Source organism: Trichosurus vulpecula, chromosome 8, assembly GCF_011100635.1.
Source record: "Trichosurus vulpecula isolate mTriVul1 chromosome 8, mTriVul1.pri, whole genome shotgun sequence".
NCBI classification, from domain to species: Eukaryota; Metazoa; Chordata; class Mammalia; order Diprotodontia; family Phalangeridae; genus Trichosurus; species Trichosurus vulpecula.
The window spans coordinates 110,898,599-110,916,976 of record NC_050580.1 but is presented as its reverse complement, the minus strand read 5'-3'; the positions used below and the strand labels follow the sequence as shown (position 1 = coordinate 110,916,976).

Here is an 18,378-nt window from a genome sequence, read left to right as displayed (position 1 = left end):
AGAACATCTGCATTTTCACATCTGTGAACCTCCGTGTCTAGGATTCCATCTCTCTCAGAGAACCCGATCGGCCCTCACGACATCCACCTCGGAGCTTAGGATCATGTCCCCCAAACTGCGAGCTCCTCTCAAGAGTCTAACATAGGTCTATTTCTTCACATTTATATCTTCTTAGAATGCTGAATACTAAAAGGGACCATGCCGGCCTTCTTATTTTAATGATGAAGAGAACGGGGCTGAGAGAGGGAGGAGTAACTTGGCAGAAGTACCTAACACAGCAAGTGATGGAAATGGGACTACATCCCCTGAGGTCACTGTTCTTCCTAACTTATTTCACTGCCTTTTGAATTCATTTCTATTTCTTGGCTGTGCCTCCTCTTAGGAGCAGCATGGCATGGCAGAAAGAATCCTGGACTTGTAACTAGGAGGGACCTGGGTTCAAATCCCACCTCTGACATTCACTAGCTGAATGACTATAGGCAAGTCACTTAACTTCTGAGACTCGGTTTTTCCAATTGGTGAAATGGATAGTGCCTATCTCACAAGGCTGTTGTGAGACTCAAATAAAAGAATGGATATGTAATGATAATTGTTACATATGCAAAAATTTTCACTATATAAAGTAGGATCACCCTTTATATTTAGACTAAAATTTATTTTCCTGGGCAATATATAAATAGCTCCATCGAATCTCAGAGTAGAAAAGAACCCCTGAAGTAATCGAAGCCACCCTGCTCTTCACCGCAGGAATCTCTTCTACAGTATCTCCAACAGGCAGGCATCCAGCCTTTCCCTGAATACCTCCAATGATGGGGGAGCTCGTGACAAGGCATCCAGGTCCAGTGCTGGACAATTCGAATTATTAGACGTTCTTCCTAATATTTGATTCGACAAATATTTATTAAATGACCACGAGGAGCAGCCGAGAGTTCTGTGAGACAAAGGTGAAGGAATGTGTTCTATTAAAGGGGGAGTATTTGCGCAGAAGCACAAGACAGACCCCAAATATCCAATCAGCAGCCTACCTTATTAATCCTGCCTTATCTCTTGTATTTGTTTCCTTCCTGCCACTCATATAGCCTCTACCCTAGATCCTTATCACATCTTCTCTGAACCACTGTAATAACTTCTAAATCGGTCTTCCTATCTTTAGACTTTCTCCCCTCCAATCTATCCTCCACATAGCTGAGGAATTGATAATTCTAAAACATAGCTCTGCCTCTGTCTGCCCTCCCACACGCCAAGCCGAAAAACCTTTAATGGTACCCTATTGCCTCTAGGGTAAAATAGAAAATCCTAAATTAGGCATGTAAAGTCCTCTACAATCTGGCTCCTATCTCGTCTGACATTACACTCCTTCCTGTCTTCTGTCTCTGTGTGTCTCTCTCTGTCTCTCTCAGTGGAGGGACCTGCTCTGTTTCCAACCTGGGCCAGTTCAGCCCTCCCTTAGGTAACCTGGTACCCTAATTGGCTTTGCCCACTGCAGCTCAAAGCTGCTGAACTCTCCAGAGATCTGCCAGCCTCAGTCTCCCTGTTTGCAGGTCTGCCCCTCTACATCTAGCACCACATCAGTTATTTTCCATAACATACACACTTGCCCGTTGGTTGTTCCCATACTGGCCACATCCAAAAATATGTGCCTCAGTTTGCCTCCTGAGTCCCTCACCTCTCTGACAAGAACTAGGGAGCATATTTCAACATGAGGCTTCTGGGGTCATGGCAGACTACAGACTCTTAAGTGAATTATTCTCCCTGATTTCCCTTCTCTGATCTGCATATACCAAAATTACCAAAATGGTATTTCTAAACAAAGCTCTAACTATGCCATTCCCCTGCTCAAGAATACAAACTGTTGGGCTTGGTATTTAAAAGTCCAGTCTTTCTAGACTTACTTTACCCCGCTCCCTTCATGCATTCTATGTCCTAAGCAAACCAGCCTAGAGGTTTTTCCCTTCTCCAGCCTCATGCCAAGAATAATCCTTATCTTCTTTCAACTCAAATGCCAGCCTCCTATGAGAAGCCTTACCTGATCTCTCTCTCTCTCCCTCCCTCCCTCTCCCTCTCTCTCCTTCTTGAATTATCTTTTAAGTACAATCTGTGTATATATTGTATCATCTCTGTAGAGACTCATAAGTACCTCTGGAGAAAGAGTAGTGTTCATGTATTCTTAGTATCTATCAGTTGGTCAGTCAATAAACATTTATTAAGTGCCTTCTACTTGCCAGGCACTGCGCTTAAGTGTGGTGAATATAAAAAAGGGGTAAAAGAGAGTTCCTGCCCTCTTACAATCTAATGGGAGAGCCAACAAGCAAATATGTACAAACAAGTTATATACAGGATAAATAGGAAATAATTAAAAGAATTAAAGAGGTGTTGGGAAAGGATTCTTGTAGAAGGTGGGATTTTAGTTGAGACGTGAAGAAAGCCAGTAGGTGGAGATAAGGAGGTAGTACATTCCAGGCATGAGGAAGAGCCATTGAAAATGTCCAGAGCTGAGATAATGTGTCTTACTGAGGAATGGCCATAAGGCCAGTCTCACTGAATCAAAAAGTATGTGGTGGAGTGTAAGGTGTAAAACTAGAAAGGTGTTGGGGGGGAGGGGGGAGTGGGTTATGAAGGGCTTTGAATGCCGATTTGATCTTGGAGGTGATAGGGAGCCACTGGAGTCTACTAAATAGGGGGGTGACTTGGTCGACATGCCCTTTAGGAAAGTCACATTGGTGGCAGAAAAGAGGATGCATTGGGGAGGACAAAGACTTGAGGCAAGCTGAGCCACCAGCAGATTATTGTAATAGTCCAAAGGGCTTCAGCCAGGGAGGCTTCAGTATCAGGTGAGAAGGGGCCTATCTGAGGGAAGTTTCAACGGCAAAATTGACAGACTTTGGCAACAGATTGGATATGGAGTGAAAGATAGTGAGCATTTAAGACTGACACCTAGATTGAAAGCCTAAAGGACTGGGATGATGGTGTTGCCTTCTATATTAAAAGGGAAGTTAAGGGGGAGAGGAGAATTTAGAGGGAAAGATAATGTGTCCAATTTTGGGCATGTTCAGATGTCTCCTGGACATTTGGTTTTAAATATCTGAGAGGCAGATGGAGATGCGGGACTGAAGGTTGACAAAGACGTTGGGGCAAGATAGGTAGATTTGATGAGATGGTAATTAAATCCACGGGAGCTGATGAGATCACCAAGTGAACTAGTATGGAGGAAGAAGAGCCCAAGGCAGAACCCTGGGGGGGGGGGGGGGGACACCTCCAGTTAAGAGGGCATGATATGGATGATGATCCAGCAAAGGAAACTGAGGAGTGGTCAGACAGAGAGGAGAACAAAGAGAGAATGGGATCCCAAAAATCTAGAGAGAAGAAAATATTAAGGAGAGGGTGATCAATCAACATTGTCAAAGACTGCAGAGAGGTCAAAGACAAGATCAAGAAAGACCATTGGATTTGGCAATGGAGAGAACATGATAACTTGGGAGAGAGCAGTTTCAGTGGGATGATGAGGTTGGAAGCTGGATTTTAAGGGGTTAAAGGGAGACACTTATTGTAGACAACCTTTTCAAGGAGTTTGCCACAAAAGGCAAAAGATATAGGATGATAGTTAGCTGGGATGGAAGGATCAAGGGTGAGGGGGTGGGGGAGACATGGGCATGTTTGTAGGTGTAGGGAAGGAGTCAGTAGACATGAAGAGACTGAAGATAAATTTTAAGAGCGGGGATGACAGAGGAGGCAATCTGTTGGAGGAGATGAGATGAAATGGAATTGCTTGGGCAGGCAGAGGACTGGGCCTTGGTAATGAGTAAGGTCACCTCTTTTTTTAGCTAGAAGTGGAGGAAATACCTGGAACACAATAGATGCTTAATAAATCCTTGCAGACTAATTGTACCACCTCTCTAAAGCCTCTGAGAACCTCAAAAGGGGATAATACTTGCACTATTTCACAGCATTATTGTATGTCTCAGGCTAAAATGTCCTCTTCTATGTAGTGTGCATATCTAATAGAACCTCAGCATTGGAAGAAGCCTCAGACATCACCTGGGCCAACCTCTTAGTACACAATGGAGGAATCTCCAATATAATGAACAATATAGAAGTCTTTATTCATTCTTTGCAAGATTTTTCAATGTTGTTTCATGGTGTTTAATTCAGAGAAACAGAAAAATAGAGAAACCAGCGAAATGTGGCTCAGTATTGGTGAGGGCAATGGCGGGTGGATAAAGTAGGCTTGGGGCTAAGAGGGAAGCTCTGAATCAGGAAAATGCTTCTTCCATGGCCTCGACCCAATCCACCTGCCATGAATTTCATCTTTGACAGTACCTGGCCTTGCAGACAGCCAGACAGCTCTTCTGAAACAAGAGGTAAGGTACAGCAGTTGCAGGACAGAGAGAGCAAAAGAGGACAGGGAATGGGGGGTGGAGAGGGAGGCGGGGAAATGGCTCCTTTAATTAAATCCTGATGATCAAGTGCAAACAGGGAAGCCTTGCCAGAGGAAGCGTGGCAGTAGGGTACTTGAGGGGACAGCTATGATAGGGGGTGGGGGGAAGAGGTAGCAAGGGAATGTATGTAACACCCCCAGAAAAATGTAGCCAACCCTTGCCCCTCCCTGCCTGATGCAGAACAAAGGTGTGGAAATCCTTTGTAGCCACTTGGACCAGGGGCTCACAAAGCTTCTCTAGGGGCTATTGACAATTCACAACTGAGATCAGCATTTGGGATCTTGTCACCAATTTCATCACTTCACATAGACCTCACCCTCCCTCCCTTTGGGAGGGAGTGCTATATAAATGCTATATAAATGCTAGCTATCACCCTCCTCGTCCTGAATATCATCATCAATTAGAAGAGGTGCTGTTGTGAGGGTTGAGGTTTTTTTTTAAATAGTAATGGGCAGCTGGGTAGTACACAATGCCACATCCCTCAAAATATCTGACACGGTTGGAGTGGAGTAAGACTTGGCAAGTTGGGGGAAGTCTTGGGGTTCAGAGATTCACTGCAGTGCCTCTTTACCACTGTATCCCCACAGAGGGAGCCTGGAAGGCAGAACATGGAGGGGGAGAGTTGGTGATTATTATCCTAAGCATAGGGAAGTATGACAACTTGTCTAATGTCATCGCTAATAACATCAAGGCAGGGACTAGAACCCAGGTGTCCCTTCCCAGACCAGTACACTTTCTGTGAGATTCTGAGTCTTACAAACGCAGCTCCATCTCAACTGCTTGGGCCCTGTGAAGTGATGGGAAGTCTTAGAAAAAGGAAAAAATTCAGAGAAAGGAGAGAGAAGAGACAAATTTTTTTAAAGACTTTTTTATGTTCTCTTTTTAAAAATCTTTTGGGTAAGTAGAAAAAAAAACCCCAAATATTTGCTTTTCCCAAATGTTTCCAGCCTTCTCCATCCTAAAATATACCCAAGATAATTTAAAAAGTGAACAAAGTTATAAATACTATACTATGTTTCTATGCTAACAGCATGGCTTAAGGTCTACAGAAGGCAGCAAGAACAGCAAGGGTTGCCTATACTTCTGTTTCCCTAGGATGTACGGAAATTCATCATTAGTCAAAAGAGCCATGCATGAATAGACTGAGGAGCGGTGCTCCCTTCTGGCTGATGGCTGGAGGCAGGTGGCACTGTAGATAGAGTGCTAAGACCTGGAATCAGGAAGACCTGAGTTCAAATGTGACCTAACAACAGCTGTGTGACTTGGCAAGTCGCTTAACCTTGGTCTGTCTTAGTTTTCTTATCTGTAAAATGGGAATAACAGCACCTCCCCCAGGGTTGTTGTGAGGAAAACATGAAATAATTGTAAAGCACTTTGCAAACCTTCAAGTGCTACATAAATGCTAGCTATCACCCTCCTCGTCCTGAATATCATCATTATCAGTTAGAAGAGGTGCTGTTGTGAGGGTTGAGTTTTTTTTTTTTAAATAGTAATGGGCAGCTGGGTAGTACAACAGACACAGCACCGGTCTAGAGTCAGGAAGACCTGAGTTCAAATCTGGCCTCCGACACTCACTGTGTGACCCTGGGCAAGTCACTTAACCCTGTTTGCCTCAGTTTCCTCATCTGTAAATGAGCTGGAGAAGGAAATGGCAAACCACTCCAGTACCTTTGCCAAGAAAATCCCAAATGGAGTCACAGAAAGTTGGACACAACAGAACAACAGGAATGATCGCAGTTCCAACTTCACAGAATCCCCAAATTCCAAAGCTGGAAGGGAGCAGAGTAGTCCTCCAAGTCCAACTCCTACCCGAATAAGAATCCTTTGCAAAATAGCCAATCACCATTCATCCAGCCTTGGCTCCAAGACCTCCAGTGAGGGAAACCTCCTGGGACAGCCCATGCTACTTTGGGAAAGCTCTGATCATTGGCGAGTTTTTGCAGACGAAGACAAGCCCACATTTCCTTATTTGTAACTTTAACCGTTGCTCCTACTTCTGCCAGTTGGGACCCAACGCTCTTGAAGACATCTATCATTCCCCCCTCCTTCCCCCCCAAGGTCAAACATCCCTAGTTCCTTTAAGACACCCTTGCTCTGGCATCTTTGCCGAGGAAAACACCAAATGGGGTCATGGAGAACTGGACGTGACTGCCTAAATAATGACAAACACGATAATAAAAATAATTATAGCATCTATAAAGGGCTTTACGATTACAAAGAGCTTTGCAAAGGCGATCTCATTTTATCCCCTCAAACGCTGTGGGACGCTCCCATTTTACATAGAGGAAAAGGACTCACCCAAGGTCACACAACTAGTAAATGCCGGAGCTCGGACTTAAGCTTCAGGTATGACACCCGTCCGCTGTATCACTTAGCTATCCGTCCGTAAAATGGGACCGAGGATACTTATCCCACTTGCCTCTCAGGGGTACTCTGAGGAAATAATAATAGGTGGGATTTCCATAGACTATGTTTTCAGGTTTACAAAGTTCTTTTTTTAGAACAACCCTGTAAGGTAACCTGTGTTGTCTCCACCGTACCATGGCACTCTCTAGGGCTCCTCACAAAGACACTGGATAGAAAGGTTCCTACTAGGGACCCTGGCTCTCTCACTGTACACAAGAACTCAGTTTCCCTCTGGCCCCAGGACGCCCCCCCCCCCCACCACACACACACACACACACACACACACACACACACACACACACACACACACTAGTCATGTCTCAGGAGCTCCAGGAAGTTGGGTTAGTGGTCCAGGATGTGACGGTCCCAGAACCCCCTGCTCTTCTGCTGTGTCTCCCTTCTCTTGGCTGGACTGCATCCATTTCAGTGATGGAGAATGGAATTAATCTGAGTTTTGTGCATAAGAGAATAATATCTTCTGGGCACGAGGCCCGTGGTGGATATGGGGTCTGATTCATCTTCCCGAAAGCTTCACACTCTGTCTTTGTATCTCGGTGGCAGCTCACTTGAGAAGCCAGGTAGCTTCTGAAGGCCCTGGGCTCCTTCCTGGACTAGGAGAATCTCCCCTCAATAGCCTCCAATCTTTATCCCATTCAACTGCTCCGAGGAGGTTGTCTAATGCCAGTTTAGCAGATCCAAGCTTCTTGTCAAAAGAATTTTTTTTTTGGCTCCTCGTCAAAATCCTCACCATTGCATACTAAAAATACTGTATACACGTAGCCCTCCCAAACATTAAGGGGCTGTGTTCCAAAAGTTTGTAAGATGGGTATTTGGAACTCAGAGCACATTTTCCCACAGATATAATGTTATATGTATTTTGGTTAAGTTCCCAGGCTAGCCCACAAAAACCTATTTAGTTAGTAATGGAGCTGAAACTCTAGCACTAATATTCTTAGCCTGAGTCCTGGGATTATGGGAGGAAAAGAGAGAAAAAGTGTTCTCTTTTTTTCCTGGAGGCAAAACCAGAGGGTCTCAGCAAAATGTGAAGTCTGACTTTAGCCTCTTCTACCTCCCTTTCCTTTCTCTCCTCCATTTCTTAAGGCTCGTATTCCTCAGGCCTCTAAGACAGCTAGGTGGCCCAGTGGGCCTAGAATCGGGAAGACCTGAGTTCAAATCTAGCCTCAGATACTTACTAGCTGCATGACCCTGAGCAAGTCACTTAACCTCTGTTTGCCTCAGCCGCCTCCACTGTAAAATGGGGATAATAATGGTACCTACATTACAGGGAATGAGAATCAAAAGAGATATTTGTAAAAGTGGCACATAGCAGGCACTTGTTCCCTCCTTATTCCTTTCCTTCCCCAGCTTTTATTTCTACCCGTGTCTGTCCTCCTCCCCACATGGCCCCATACTTCAAAATGACTGCTTCTGCAATTAAAACCACCCATTCCTTCAGTCCAGATAATTTTGACTAGGAATAATTTGGACTGGGCTAAAGAGCAAAGACACCTAATGGAAATGATTCACACTAATAACTCTCCAAGGGGGTATGCACATTTTAAAAATAGGCATTTCTGAATTCAAACGGATCTCTGAGGATATTTCAGGGAAACTAAAAAAGAAACATCCTCTCGGTTGGAGGAAGGTAACTGGGGGCAGAAATGTCCCCCAAGTAAGCAGACTGGATCAGCTCTCCTAAGCAGAGGAAGAAGGGGGAGTGAAGAACACCAGAGGACAGGTTTTCGTAGCAAGGGATACTGTAGATTGGAGATTGCTCTCTATTCTTTCCCATCTAACATCTCATCTGAGTCTCACAATAACCTTATGTAGAAGACAAAACATGAAATATCACTTCCATTTTACAGATGAGAACACTTGAGGACCTAGAGGGCCAAAGTTACATGGTTAACAAGTGAGCAGATAGGGGCTAGAACTTGGGTCTCCTGATTCCGGGGTCTAATGGCTTTTTTTTTTAACTCCACACACACTGCTTGAGTCATCTCAGGACTAGGATGCTCGAGAAGAGGATTTGGAGGGCTTCCTTCTCTTCTCGGCATCCAAATCAGCTAGACCGGAGAACAGTGCTAGCTCTCCAAAGGGGAGAATTGTGTGCAGAAGCTGATTCACTTTGTCCATCACCTCACTGCCAAAAGGAGGTGGGTTCAAGTGCAGCCAAAACCAAGATGCCTCCTTTCTAATTTCCAAATAGGTTTCTAATTTCCAACGTGGGTGGTGACATCATGACATCGGGTTATAGGAGAGGTCTGTTTGAGTATAAATTTTGAAACACCAGCATATGTGACAGATGCCAAAAGCTGGTGCCTCTAACAAGACATATTCAGTTCTGGAACGGGTCTCTGGTAGCTGCCAGGAAAAGTCTTAGATGAATTCACAAAGGAGAGAGAACTCAAGCCCAGAGGACTTTCCTCCAAATGGATGGTCAGGGTAGGCCAAAGCTTTGAAAACTACATCTGACAACAGACATGCTCCTATAATACAATCCTGTCTAGACAAATGCTACTTTTCTCCCACTGCCCCCTGTATGTAGCCCTCCATCAGAAGGCTTGCACGCACACCATATTCACTCTTGCTTTGAGTCCCATCTCCATGCTATTCTGGGATACCCTCCTTTCCTTCTCTTTGTCTCTAGCCAACTTCTCTTCAAAGGCTACACTCTCAAGTCCTACCACTTCCAGGAAGTCTTTCTTCACCAGAACATCTCACAGTGATCTCTCTCTCTCTCCACCCCCCCATTTAGCGCTTAACATGACTTATGTCATTTTGTGATTTCTTGAGTATCTCCTCTGCTGGACTAGAAGCTCCCATGGCCAGGCACCATGTTTTATCCTTCTTTAACAACATGAGTTAAACTTGGCATATTAGGATCATTAGATTTAAGATTTGAAAGGAACTTAAAAGATTTCTCCTCCAGAGCCATCTGGGTCCAGTGGCCAGATACAGATCAGGATGACCAGAGATGACCCCTAGAAATATAGAATATTAGAGCTAGAAGGGCCTTTAGAGAGCATATAAATTCAACTCCATCATTTTATGTGATGGGGAAATGCAGACTTAAAGAAATGACTTTTCCAAGGTCACATAGGAACTTAGTGACAGATGACCAGACTGAGGCAAGAGAGATGAAGTGGCTTTGCCCAACGCCACACATGTAGCAGCAGAGTACAGGGAAGAGAACACTGACTTGGAAGTCAGAAGGCATGAGTTCAAATCCAGCCTTTGATGCAAGCTATCTTTGCAACCTTGTGCAAGTCACTAAGCTTCTCTTGAGTCTTAGTTTCCTCATGTGTCAAATGAAAGAGTTGGACAATTGATGATCTTATCTGTCTCTAAGTGGCAGGGCAGCATTTCAAACTCAATTCATCTGACTCTAAATCTTATGCTCTATCCACCGCACCATATTCAATAGAAATTGGTTACATTCAATTAAGAACTCAGAGAACATTAGGTTCTACTTAGAACCTCTAGTCTTGGAGTCTGTGAATCTGTTAAATGTATAATAAATATGATAATATAATATGATAAATATATATATATATATAGACCTCTCTATAGATATATATACATGTATACATACACATGTTTATAAATACACATATATAAATATAAACTATTTTTCAATATAATCGATTTCCTTTGCATTTTATTTTATATATTTAAAAACATAATTCTGAGAAGGGATCCACAGATTTCACCAGCCTTCCGAAGGGATCCATGGAACAAAAAATGGTTAAGAATCCCTGCTGTACAATCCAACTCTCTCATTTTACAGGTGAAGGGAGTGGGGGCCTGAGAAGGGACATGATTTTCACCAGGTCACAAAGCTAGTTAATGGCAGAGCTGGGACTATTCCATGAATCTCCTAATTTCTACACCTGGGGAAGGGGGAAGGAGGGGAGTCTGCTCCAATGTCCCATCAGGCTGCCTCTATTTTTAATTGAAGTAAAAGTCTCACATTGTCTCTAGTAAGAAATCTAGGCGATATTCTTGATTCTTAAGGAGAAAACTTCTTTGGGCCTCTCTTTCTACACAATTAATGAAGCTCTATAGTCGGCTTTCATGAATTCAAGTTTGGATCAGAAAGACAGCTTGGCCTTCTTTGATGTCAGGCGGGGTCATTAATTATTGGGGAAACATGTGAAGATGGCTATAAACTCTGTGTTTTTGTTTTCCCGAATCACGTGGCTTCTCTTACACAAGGCCCATGACTACCCAGCATTACTTGGTGATGTCGGAGGGTGGAGGGGAGAAGGAAAAAACAAGACAAAAGACAAAAGCCTGGGAGCCAAGAGACTCAGTTCTAGTCCCAATTCTGTCACTAAGTTCCTATGTGACCTTGGATAAGTCATTTCTTTAAGTCTCCATTTCCCCATCACATAAAATGATGGAGTTGCATTTATATGCTCCCTAAAGGCCCTTCGAGTTCTAATCTGGCCACTGGACCCAGATGGCTCTGGAGGAGAAAGTGAGGCTGGTGACTTTGCACAGAACTCACCTGCTAGTCATTGCATCATCTTCCTGATGTCATGGTCCTCTTTAAGAATGAAGGACAGACAACAACATGATATTTCTAGTCTCCCTCCACCTGACAATGACAAAGGTGGTGGCTGGAAAGGGGCAGGAATATAAAATCAATCTCCTGCTGTTAAGAAGCTCGTTAATGAAAAGTGGATTTTGAATCACTTGGCAAAATGTTGAGTATTCCAGCACCACAGACCATAATGAGTTAGACCCAGTAATTCAGAATTTCTGATCGCTGGGCTTATCGATACAAATATTTCAGGTCCAAGAAGAAATCTTCTTGTCCAACCCCCTCATTTTATAAATGGGGAAGATAAAGCCAAGAAAGGGAAAGTGATTTGCCCCAAAAGATCACTTGGACAAATAGGTCCATCCAACACAATGAGTTAGTAGAAAAGATGGGACTAGAACAAGGCCAGGAGGTCTCCTGGCTTTCAGCCTATTCTCTTTCCACTATGGCTCACAGCTCAGTTCTCAAGAAGGGAATTATCAAGGAAATACTGAAGCAAAATCTCAGGGAGAACATCAAGTGCGCCTAAGAGAACAAATTTCCTTAAGTACTTTACAGCATCCATTTGCATATTGTACAAGGAATGTGACAATCACAGATGATTCACAGCTCTTCGTTAAAGCAGATCCAAAAGAAACTCTACATAAGCAACATTTTGCTTATTCACATCCCAGCAATGTCTCGTGAAATTTCCTAATTCCATGAAGCTCTGGCCAGTCACCTGGCATCATGGGAATGTTCCCACTTGGAACTGGGTAGTTAAAAAAAAAAAAAGCATTAGATTTGAGATGAGAAGACATGCCTCTCCCAGCTCTCTTCAAACCTCCTGGGCAAACCACTCACTTCACCTGCTTTTTTCTTCATGAAATGAGGGCATTAGACTGGCCTGGACTGGACTTCAAGGTCCCTTCTGGCTCTGGCATCCTGTGACTCTGTCCTCCCGTCTTTGATAAGGATGCTGGGGGAATGTCGTCTCCAACAAATCCTCAGTTCCTCCATGGAAGGGTTTCCTCGAGAGCACAGAAGCCACATTCACAAAAACTCTGGGGAAATTCTAAAGGAGTCTTCTGAAGGAAGCTGAATGGAAGGGTCAAATGCTGCCTCCTCCTCCATAAAATATTCTCTGCCGCACCCTCTCCCTCAGTCAGAAGAGGTCTTTTCCTCCTCTGAACGCCTACAGCTCTTTGTTCCTACTCCTCTTCTGACCCATTTTATTTCATAGTATAGCTGTTTTTGAACATGTCTTACCTCCCTTACTAGACTATGAGTGAACCTTCCTCTGAAGGCAGGAATGGTGACTTACGTGTATCTCCCTCAGCATTCAGCAAAGGTAACTACACACAAGAGTGCTCTAGGTTTTTTTAGTGGATTGAACTCACCCTATTTTATAGAGGAGGAAACTGAGGCCTGCCCAGGTCACCTGGATAGTTAGTGACTTAGTAGTCCTAGAACTGAGATCAGTATAGTCAAACAATCATACATTCACAGATCTAGAACTGGAAAGAAACTTGGAGGCCATTGAATCCGATCCTCTCATTTGATATTTGAGAAAATTAAGCCTCAAAGAGGTTAAGATAACCTGCCCAAGGTCACATGGGTATTAAGCATCAGCGGCAGGGTTCAAACCTAGGTCCTCTGACTCTGGGTCCAATACCCTTTCTACTCTCCCACACTGATTCCTAACTAATGCAAGGTCCTTTCCACTGTACCTCACTTGTTCCCTTTTCCAGAGTAAATCTTGTCCCATCAGATGTCATTCCAAGTACATGTCACCCAGAATTATGCTCAGCTCCCAATGTGACATGGAATTTCTAGTCTAGAATGTACCCAATCAAAGACAGCCATCACCATAACAGGACCACTCTTCTGGATGTATTCATTCCAATGGCCCTGAGCCCATGGCTCAGGTCTTAGCCAAATGACCCCAAACAATCACATACTGTGCTTTGAAATCAGAGAGGCGGCTCAATGGATAGAGTGCTGGGCTTGGAGTCAGGAAGACTCAACTTCCTGAGTTTAAATCTGGCCTCAGACACTTCCTAGCTGTGTGACCCTGGGCAAGTCACTTCACCCTGTTTGCCCCAGTTTCCTTATCTGTAAAATGAGCTGGAGAAGGAAATGACAGACCACTCTAGTATCTCTGCCAAGAAAACCCCAAATGGGGTGACGGGCAGTCAGACACAACTGAAAAATGAGTAAACAGCAACAAAACCCAACCATATCCTAGCACTTTGGAGTTCATAAAAACACACACCTCTTCAACATTCCCAAGAACAGCCCAAACCAGATAAAAACATAACTGGGAAATGCCTAACAAAAATAAATAAAGATATAATAAAACATAGATAACATCAATATGTGCCCACAGGGATCCTTCTGTACGCATTAGTGGCCCCCATTTCGATTTGAGCTTCATACCACTGCCCAAGAGACACAACTGGTTCGTGAGTGAGTTGGGGGCAGGGGGTGTGAAGAGAAGGAGGGAGATGGATGGAACCATTCTACTGACCCCCTTCATTCCTCCAAGGGGGTAAGGGGTGCTAAGAAGAGCGGCTATCAGTATAAGGGATCCTACCCTGATTGGAGCTGACTCAGGCTCCTGGGGAGGTCTAGAAGAGGTAGTCCCTTTAGTTCATGATGAAATCTGCTCTAAATAGAGAAGCTGGAGGTGACAGAGCACACAGATACAGACATGCATGCACGCGCACACGCACACACACACACACTCATGCACGCACACATGCAGCAAAGGACCGTAGACTCCCACTGAGCACACACAGACACACAATACATATCTTAACACATATATGGTACTTGTAAACAGACACTACAACCTGCAAAACATCTTGACACCCACATATACATTCAACATGCAAACAACCCTGAACTCATACCACACCCCAAATACACAATACCCAACACTGCCAATGCACAGAATACACACCCTAATATATGCAATGCAACCCAACATATGTATAAACACAAAGAAATACATACACCTTAGCCCCACAATGAAGACTTCAATGTTCACCCAAGTACAAACATAGACATCTACACCTCTCAGTGATGAAATCCTTTTACTGGCCTTCCTGTTCTAAGGCAGGAGGTTTAGAAGGAGGGTCAGAGAAAGCCTAGTGACTTAGCTTGGTACTTTTCTCCCCTTCTTCCCCCCTCCCCATCTCCCTCCTTCTATTCCCCCCAGTCCAGCTACTGGTCTAGCTCATAACCCAGCTAACACCTCTTCTGTACCTCTTTCCCCACCTCTCCTTTCTAAATTGGCCCCAAGGACTCAGTTTCCACCCTCTGAAGTCCTTATGAATTTTAGTGAACCTGCCCTTCCACCTTCCCAGCTTCAGGCAAGAGGAAGAAGCCCTAATGGTCTCCAGTGGAGAAGGGAGGGGCTAAGGTCAGGAGTAGCCAATCCATTAAAGCTCCATTTGGTCCAAGTACAATCTGCCCAGCCCGATTAATGTCCAGCTGATCAACAAATGCCCAATGCAAGAGGAGACGCAGTAACCCTTTATTATCCCCCTCAAAGAAGAACAGAAAAATAAACCTTCCCCAAACCTCTGGGAGTGGGAAGCTGGGTTGAGGACAGGGACTCAGAAGGAGAAAAAGACTTGTTTTCTAGAAGGCTGGACCTATCAGTAAACATTCATCAGTGACCTTCCCCATCCCCACCCCCACTCCTACCTCCCCAAACACACACAGAGGAGGGGGGACAGGAGCTTTGGGGTCTGGCTGCTAGCATGTCTGGAAAAGAAGAGAGGAGAGGAAAAGGAAAAGAGGAGAGGAAAGGAGGGTTAGAGAGGAGAAGAGGAGAGGACTAGGGTTAGGTTTAGGTTTGGGGTTTTCTGTTGGATACCTCTTCCTGGGCATGCTGAGGGACTGGGTGTGCACCAGAAGTAGGTGACCCCTGGATATGGCATCTACCCAAATAAAACTGGCTTTTTGTATTATGGCAAATAGGTGAGAAACCTCAAGAAAAATGTATCCCAAATGCTTTGGAGAGCAAGTCCCTCTGCATGACCCCCAGGTAATCTGGAAAGAGCCCCCAGAGCACATGCAACAGGCAAAAGAGAAAGGAAAGACAAGCAGTCCAGAGGTCCCACTGCTTACCTGATTTCCTCTTCGAACTTCCATAGTCCCTGAAAAAGAAGCAACAGCAGATAGACATGGTTAGCTTCAGTGTGGCCGGCCACTCTTCCAAGCCCTGGAGAGGAGCCCCAGGCTCCCACCCAGAGGCCCCAGTCTCTGCCACTGGCTGCTGCCTCCAGGCAGAGGGACTGAGGAATCCCCTGCGCAAGGGCTGGCCAGCCCCACTCAGGCTCAGGCTCAGCTCTGAGAGCAGCTGGTGCTGCAGTCAGACTCTGGCAAAGCCATGTGATCCCCAAGGCAGGGAGAACCTTCCGCAGAGCTGCGGTGCAAGCACGCATGGCTCTGGGCTCCTCCCGGGGCTTCCCCATCATGCCCAGTCTCCCTCCCTCTGCCATCCTTTCCCCTTCATCACCTTGGAGGGTCATAGAATTAACCCCTTGGGAGACCAGCTACCAGAGCCAGAGCAAGTGAATTCGGAGTACAGGGAAAGGAGAAGGAGGCGATCTTCCGCATCCCCTAACTCCTTATTTATGTCATTCCCAGCCCCTAAACTACCCTCAATGCCCATCTCTGTCTGTTAACGTCTTAACCACCGTTCGATGACCAGTTCAAATGGCACCCTTCCAAGAAGTCTTCTCTGTGCTCTCGGGCCAGAAAAAAATGTTCCTCTAATTGATTTTATAGCACTTGATATCCTTATGTATCTATATTATCATTTGTACTATATTTATCTGTGTGGCCTTAACACGGCAACTAGATTATAAACTGTCTGAGGGCAAGGTGGCTACAGTTTTAGAATCTTCCTCAATGCCTAATGCAATGCAAGTCAGTGAAGTAAACCTAAATATTTGTTGAATAAATTAGTGACTCTCTGGACAACAGAATGTAAGCTCCTGAGGGCAGAGACTGTCTTTCTTTCCTCTTTGTATCCCCAGCACCTAGTCTAGGGCCAAAGGGGATCAGGACACATAACAAGTTAAGAGCCCTGCCCTTGACTACTGCAGTGGACTCACTGCCTAAAGTTTCTCTCCACTACGGGCCATCATCCGCACGGCCATCCCACTGTCAGACCCCTACTCAATAATCTCTAGTGGCTTCTTATTGCCTTTATGATAAAATATAAACTACTCTGGCTTTTAATAAAGCTTTTCACAATGTCAACATACATTACCTCCCACTGCCACCATTCCCCGCCACCATTCCCCACCCCCATCCCCATCCCTAACTATAATCTAGCCAAAGTGGCCTTCTCCCTGATCCTCACACACGGCAGCCCCTCTCTGGCCTCTGCACTCCCACACTGTCTGTCCCTCATGCCTAGAATCCCTCCTCACATGTGCTTTATAAAATCCCTCTCTTCCTTATGAGGCAGCTCAATCTCAACCTTCTACAATAGGGGTTTTTAACTAAGAGGTTCATGGATAGTCAGGAGGCCTGGGAACTTAGGTGGGAAAAAAATTTATATCTTTGTTATTTTAATTAACCTTAGGTTTCCTTTTGTAATCCTACATATTTTACTTTGTGCATTTAAAAAATATTATTCTAAGAAAAGGCCTGTTGGCTACACCAGATTTGTCAAAAAGGTCCATGACCTCTAAAAAGGTTAAATAAAATATATGATCTACAGGAGGCCTCTCCTGACCCCCACATCTGCTATTCCCCATCCTCCACAACTACCTTGTATTTATTTGTTGTTGTCGAGTTGTTTTAGTTGCATCTGACTCTCCAAGGCACCAATTTTGGGAGTTTTCTTGGCAAAGATACTGGAGCGGCTTGCCATTTCCTTCTCCAATTTATTCTTTAAATATTTGTGTGTATCCATATCTCCATCTATGTATCTCTCTATCTCTCTATCTTTCTATCTATCTATCTAAGCTCTCTCAACAGAATGTCAGCTCCTTCAGAACAGGGATTATTTCATTCCTTATATTTGTACTACTGGAGTCCAGCAGCGTACCCAGTACACAATAGCTCTTCATCAAAGCTTTCTGAATGATTGCTTGATTGGTGTTTCCCTTATCCCCCGGTTTGCAGAAATATCTTCATCTGACTCTAAACATTTAATTTCCAGAATCTTAATCATTTAAGAGTTTAAAGGAGAGTCATACACACCATCTACTCCAGTCTGCCAACCAGTGCAAGAATCTCTTCTAGACAGATCATGCTTGATAGGGGGTCATGCAGCCCCTGTTTCGATACCTCTTATGCTGGGGAGCTCGCTATCCCCCAAGGCAGCCCATTATGGTTTTAGAACTAAGTCTGTGTTCAATTCTATTAAGTGGCCCCCTGAACCTAAGAAGAACAGGGTTGGTTCTCCTTCACCTCACCCTGTGGACCAAGGAGGAAAAAGAAGTACTAAGAAAAAACACACTAAATCTTCTGAGTTCCAGGCCAATGAAACTATTCTCTGAGGAGGAAGAAGAAGATGGTGTGACTCTGATCTATCTATGTAGGAGAAGAAGCCCCTCAGATGTCCCCTCTGAGCTTCTAGAAGATGTCCTCTTAGGACTATGTCACCACTGTTGGTGACTGGCCCCTTGGTGCTGGATGGAAAGGTAGCCCTTGATGCGAGATGTATTGAGCAAGGCTCCAATCCCATAAATATTTTCCCACCCTCATCAGTTATGGTGTCTAAAATGCTACCATCAAAGACACATTCCTCAAAGACTTAAAAGTTTTGTAGTGACTATGAATCCTATTAAAAAAGAAACACTACTAGAAAGTGTCTCACATTTACACCTTAGTAGAAATTAGTTTCTCAGATGATTTCCTGTATGAATTTGGAAGGGCCTGCAACAGATGAAAAAATAGCAACATCCCCTAGCATTCTGACAGTGCTTTTCCATTCCTCATCTCATTTGATCCTAACAACAACCTCATGAGTGATCT

At 44.4% G+C, this 18,378-nt stretch overlaps 1 protein-coding gene across 1 annotated transcript in view; it reads right to left on the bottom strand.

Annotated features, from left to right (window-relative positions):
- SH3PXD2A (SH3 and PX domains 2A) overlaps positions 1-18,378 on the bottom strand; it is a 338,878-nt gene that overhangs the window by 99,283 nt on the left and 221,217 nt on the right. Inside the window, exon 6 of the mRNA XM_036734422.1 lies at positions 15,511-15,539. Within this exon, the coding sequence (XP_036590317.1) occupies positions 15,511-15,539 (29 nt within the window). The remainder of the gene's footprint in view (positions 1-15,510; positions 15,540-18,378) is intronic.